This window comes from Abrus precatorius, unplaced genomic scaffold, assembly GCF_003935025.1.
Source record: "Abrus precatorius isolate BTA unplaced genomic scaffold, Abrus_2018 Scaffold7, whole genome shotgun sequence".
NCBI lineage: Eukaryota > Viridiplantae > Streptophyta > Magnoliopsida > Fabales > Fabaceae > Abrus > Abrus precatorius.
Window position 1 is genome coordinate 4,882,906 of NW_020874417.1, and position 6,000 is coordinate 4,888,905.

Genomic DNA, 6,000 nt, shown 5'->3' on the forward strand with positions numbered 1-6,000 from the left:
ATTATTCTCTTACATGATAAACTCATCATATTTATTACTTTCTCTCTCATTTAATTCTTTTTCTTAAAGAAATAAGAATTTTATTAACAAGTATTCTAGAAATAATAATTACAAAATTATTAAATAAAAAATGTTACACTTTTTAATAAAAAAATACTTTTAATTCAATGAACACGGTCTTATTTTTCATCAGATTACCATCTACTTTCTTTTTCTTTTTCTTTGTGTGAATGCTAAACAAAATTAATCATGGGCAAAAAGGAAGGCTTTTCTAATGAAAAATTTTAACTTAAAGTCAATGACACGTATCGAAAAAATATTTTTTATTAAAATAATTTAATTTTAATATATTCTAAGTATAAAAAATTATACTGTTAATTAATTTAAATATATTGTAAGTATAATTTTTGTGTTAATTATTATAAAAATTAACGATTCTTAATTTATATGAGAATTTATAATTGAGTGACAGTGTACATTGAAACTAAGTTTTTATTTAAATATTATTAATGCATTAAATTTTATAATATTTTAATAAAAAAAATATCATTCGTAAATTCTAACTTTCTGTTAGTTAAAAAACTGTTGAATCAAAACTATTACGTGACGGTTGGTATCATACAATACAAGCAAAAAGTAAATTGTAGATACGCACGATGCAAAGAAGCCTCCATTTAAGTCCCAATTGGTGATTAGTTCCATCTTCAAACTTATCTGAATTCCCTTGAAATTAAGCTTTCCCGTGACACAAGAACTTGCAATGGAGACGACAACACCATGCAACCTCCACTTTGTATTCATCCCCTTAATGGCACCCGGTCACATGCTTCCTCTTGTGGACATGGCCAAGTTATTGGCACGCCGTAACGTTAAGGTCACCATAGTCACAACACCCCTCAATGCACCCCAATTCAGAGCCACCATTGAAAGAGAAATCCAATCTGGCTCACCCATCAAAATTCTTCTAGTTAAATTCCCCAATGTTGGGGCTGGAATACCAGAAGGGTGTGAGAACTTAGAAACTCTCCCTTCAATGGATCTCAGGGAGAACTTTATGGTGGCTTTAAGCATGCTTCAGCAGCCACTAGAGGAGCTTCTTGAAAAGCAAGAACCTTTTCCTAGTTGCATTGTATCCGACAAGCACATTTCTTGTGTTTCTTATGTGGCCAACAAGTTAAAAGTCCCTAGAATAGTATTTGATGGGACTAATTGCTTCAACCTCTTGTGCAATTACAACTTGCATGTTTCTAAGGTCTATGAGAGGGTTGCTGATTCGGATCAATTGGTTGTCCCCGGATTACCCCACATAATTGAAATGAAGAAATCTCAGCTACCCGTGATTTTTAGGCCTGGCCCAAACCCAAAGTTGAATGCTATACGTGAGAGAGTGTGGATGGCTGAAGAAGAAGCATATGGGGTAGTAGTGAATAGTTTTCATGAGTTGGAAGCAGAATATGTTGAAGAGTATCAAAGGGTCACAGGGTATAAGGTATGGTGTGTTGGTCCAGTGTCACTATCAAATAAGGATGATTTGGATAAAGCTCAGAGAGGTAGCAAAAACTCATATGCTGATGAAATTGAAACCAAGAAATATGTGAAGTGGCTTGATTCATGGCCTGAAAAGTCAGTTATTTATGCCTGCCTTGGTAGTCTTAATCGTGTAGCACCTAAGCAATTGATAGAAATTGGTTTAGGATTGGAAGCAACAAAAAGGCCTTTCATTTGGGTGCTAAGAGGAGCATATAAAAGAGATGAAATGGAAAAGTGGCTTTTAGATGAAGGGTTTGAAGAGAGGGTCAAAGAGAGAGGGATTTTGATCAAGGGTTGGGCACCACAGGTGTTGATTTTGTCACATAAAGCAATAGGAGCCTTTTTCACACACTGTGGATGGAATTCAACGCTTGAAGCTGTTTGTGCTGGTGTGCCTTTGGTGACATTTCCTATGTTTTCTGATCAGTTTTACAATGAGAAGTTTGCTGTGCAAGTGGCTGAGATTGGAGTGAGAGTTGGGGCTGAGTTTGCTGTGCACTTTGGTGATGAAGATAAGTTTGGTAATCTTATTCAAGTCAATAGGGACAACGTTAAAGAGTCTATAGAGAAGGTGATCGGTGAAGGTGAAGACAAAGAGAAGAGAAGAGAGAGAGCTAGAAAGTTTGCGGAAATGGCGAAGAAAGCAGTAGAAGAAGGTGGATCTTCTCATTGCAACATGTCTTTGCTAATTTATGATATAATGCGTGTCCAATTGCTAAGTCAAAGGAAACTCACAGTGTAGACCAAATCATATGCGGGTTGCAATATGCTTTTGCTTAAACGCATTTGGTATTGGGACATTGCTGCTTTGTTTTTCTGGAAATTGTTATAGTGGTTGCTTGTTTTTAATTTTATAATAAATGTTAAATCCTTGTGTTTGTTTTGATGTTTGAATCTCTAATAGTTAAAATAAGAGTAATCTTTTTCTAACAATTTTTTTTTCAAATATTACCTTTTATATTTTGTATATAAATTTCTGTTTTTCTTTTTCATACCAAATATCATATCTATTATTTTGTCTATTTTATCTTTCGTCTCTTTTATCTTCCAAATGGTGTATATGTACTCACAGGGTGTCAAAATTTCTTTTCCAATTTCTAGGACCTAAGGTTTGAATCTCATTGGACTTAGATGGAGGAAGCTTTATCAGGGGATTGTAACTTTAACAGTAATCCTTTAACATCACTTACATTCTTATATTTATCAAGTACATGTCTTATACAATCATCGCAAGAGCTAACAAAACGAGTCTATTCAATAAATCAGCTTGAAATTACTTACAAAAAGAAAATCCTCACAAAAAGTAAAGGTTGAAACATTAGAATTAAATATCCGAATAAATCCAAGTATTTTTATTACAATTTGTTTAAGCTTAAATCTATACAGGCTAGTCAACAAGTCATCTATGTTACAAGAGAATATATTTTTATTTAGACAATATTTATTAAAATATCTAAGTGAAATATATTAGATTGTTATATACATTAAAATTTATTAACATAATTAATATTTAATTCCATATTATTATAATAAGGAGGTTTAAATAATTGAAAGATTAATTAAAATATTTATTTTAAATATTTAAGGCTACTTAAGTATTTATTTTAATTTTATTGGATAAAGTGATTTGATTTTATTTTAAATTTTAATGTGCTTTATTGATATAATTTATATTTTAATACATATTAAATACTCTTAAAAAATGTCATAAAGTAGAGGTACTTGCATAAATTCATTACTCACAAAGGATTTCGACTATCATTTTAAAGGCCATTATTGTTTGAATTTCGACCAACATTCAATATCCCTGCACAGCCAGTAAACAATAACTGTACAAAAAAATCAAAATTAAAAACATGAATTAAACGACAATAAGACGTAGCCAATAACAAAAAGCGTTGCACTGCTAATATTGGACAAGCCAAGACTTGATATGAACAAAAAATGGAAACATGTGAGGCAACAAGATTCCTGGTCCATATTTGCCTAACCTAACCGCCAAAACCATAAAGGGTCTTGTCCTGTCTCTTCAACGTCCATAGCAGTGACAGTCTTATGCTCTGTATAAGTGACAGCATTGCGACTACGTTCTCAACGAAGATATTTAGGAAAAACTATAGCATGTTCCGAGATTATCGTCTAAAAATACACTAACTACAATACTGTAGAGTGCAATTTGCACAAAAAAATTGCAGAAAATACCAATCCTAAAACATGACACACTTATAAAATATTAAACACGTAGCAAAATCTGTATAGTTAGACTACCTAAAAATTTACCAAGGCCAACGAAACAACAAATGGCCCATAGAGGCCTAAAAGCAGCACAACGCGGCAAGTCCACTAAAGCTGTTCCGGTTTGACAAAAACAAAATTTTCCACTGAGCTATGCAGCAATACAAAATAAATAGACAAGCTGGAAGTCATTAATGTGTATCTTTATTCAACTTCTTTGTTTAATTATTCTTACAGTGTAATTTATGACCCCATGTTAAAGAATATTCAAGTAGCTTCAATTGTAAAAATATGACAGAAAATTAATTAAGATAATCTGGACACATGCAAACAAAGTCATTAGGACATAAGTGAGAAAAATTAATTAATTAATTAATTAAAATATATTGTAAATATAATTTTTATATTAGTTAATATAAAAAATAATTATTCTTATTTATATAACAATTTATAATTGAGTGATAGTGTATATTTAAACTAAATTCTTATTTAAAATTCTAAAATTCAATATTATTAATGTATTAAATTTATAATTTTTATTATTTTTAATAAAAAAAAAGTATCATTCATATATTCAAAATTCATGTTAGTTAAAAAACTGTTGAATCAAAATAGATACGCACGATGCAAGCCTCCATTTAAGTCCCAATTGGTGACAAGTTCCATCTTCACACTTATCTGAATTCTCTTGAAATTTCAGCTTTCCCGTGACACAAACTTGCTATGGAGACACCACCACCATGCACCCTCCACTTTGTATTCATCCCCTTCATGGCATCCGGTCACATGCTTCCTCTCGTGGACATGGCCAAGTTATTGACACGCCGTAACGTTAAGGTCACCATAGTCACAACAACCCTCAATGCACCTCAATTCAGAGCCAGCATTGAAAGAGAAACCCAATCAGGCTCACCCATCAAAATTCTTCTAGTTAAATTCCCCAATGTTGAGGCTGGAATACCAGAAGGGTGTGAGAACTTAGAAACTCTCCCTTCAATGGATCTTAGGGATAACTTTATGGTGGCTTTAAGCATGCTTCAGAAGCCACTAGAGGAGCTTCTTGAAAGGCAAGAACCTTTTCCTAGTTGCATTGTATCTGACAAGTACGTTTCTTGTGTTTCTTATGTGGCCAACAAGTTAAAAGTCCCTAGAATAGTATTTGATGGGACTAATTGCTTCAACCTCTTGTGCAATTACAACTTGCATGTTTCTAAGGTCTATGAGAGTGTTGCTGATTCGGATCAACTGGTTGTCCCCGGATTACCCCACATAATTGAAATGAAGAAATCTCAGCTACCCGTGTTTTTTAGGCCTGGCCCAAACCCAAAGTTGAATGCTATACGTGAGAGAGTGTGGATGGCTGAAGAAGAAGCATATGGAATAGTAGTGAATAGTTTTCATGAGTTGGAAGCAGAATATGTTGAAGAGTATCAAAGGGTAACGGGGTATAAGGTATGGTGTGTTGGTCCAGTGTCACTATCAAATAAGGATGATTTGGATAAAGCTCAGAGAGGTAGCAAAAACTCATATGCTGATGAAATTGAAACCAAGAAATATGTGAAGTGGCTTGATTCATGGCCTGAAAAGTCAGTTATTTATGCCTGCCTTGGTAGTCTTAATCGTGTAGCACCTAAGCAATTGATAGAAATTGGTTTAGGATTGGAAGCAACAAAAAGGCCTTTCATTTGGGTGCTAAGAGGAGCATATAAAAGAGATGAAATGGAAAAGTGGCTTTTAGATGAAGGGTTTGAAGAGAGGGTCAAAGAGAGAGGGATTTTGATCAAGGGTTGGGCACCACAGGTGTTGATTTTGTCACATAAAGCAATAGGAGCCTTTTTCACACACTGTGGATGGAATTCAACGCTTGAAGCTGTTTGTGCTGGTGTGCCTTTGGTGACATTTCCTATGTTTTCTGATCAGTTTTACAATGAGAAGTTTGCTGTGCAAGTGGCTGAGATTGGAGTGAGAGTTGGGGCTGAGTTTGCTGTGCACTTTGGTGATGAAGATAAGTTTGGTGATCTTATTCAAGTCAATAGGGACAACGTTAAAGAGGCTATAGAGAAGGTGATTGGTGAAGGTGAAGACAAAGAGAAGAGAAGAGAAAGAGCTAGGAAGTTTGCGGAAATGGCAAAGAAAGCAGTAGAAGAAGGTGGATCTTCTCACTGCAACATGTCTTTGCTAATTTATGATATAATGCGTGTCCAATTGTTAAGTCAAAGGAAACTCACAGTGTAG

General features: G+C 33.9%; 2 protein-coding genes across 2 annotated transcripts; both read left to right on the plus strand.

Annotated features, from left to right (window-relative positions):
- The first annotated feature begins 656 nt into the window (after positions 1-656).
- Positions 657-2,272, plus strand: LOC113870855 (UDP-glycosyltransferase 73C4-like). Its single transcript, XM_027507364.1, has 2 exons — positions 657-688; positions 736-2,272. The coding sequence occupies exons 1-2, from the start codon at positions 657-659 to the stop codon at positions 2,270-2,272; spliced, it is 1,569 nt and encodes a 522-aa protein (XP_027363165.1).
- Positions 2,273-4,488: 2,216 nt separating this feature from the next.
- Positions 4,489-6,000, plus strand: LOC113870858 (UDP-glycosyltransferase 73C4-like). The gene has a single exon (XM_027507369.1). It carries the CDS (start codon positions 4,489-4,491, stop codon positions 5,998-6,000), a length of 1,512 nt encoding a protein of 503 aa, XP_027363170.1.

Bases quoted from the DNA above. Each gene is read 5' to 3' on its own strand.
- LOC113870858 (XM_027507369.1), top strand. From the start codon at position 4,489: ATGGAGACACCACCACCATGCACCCTCCACTTTGTATTCATCCCCTTC.
- LOC113870855 (XM_027507364.1), top strand. From the start codon at position 657: ATGCAAAGAAGCCTCCATTTAAGTCCCAATTG. The intron at 689-735 runs GTGATTAGTTCC...CTTGAAATTAAG, and splicing joins CTCCATTTAAGTCCCAATTG to CTTTCCCGTGACACAAGAAC.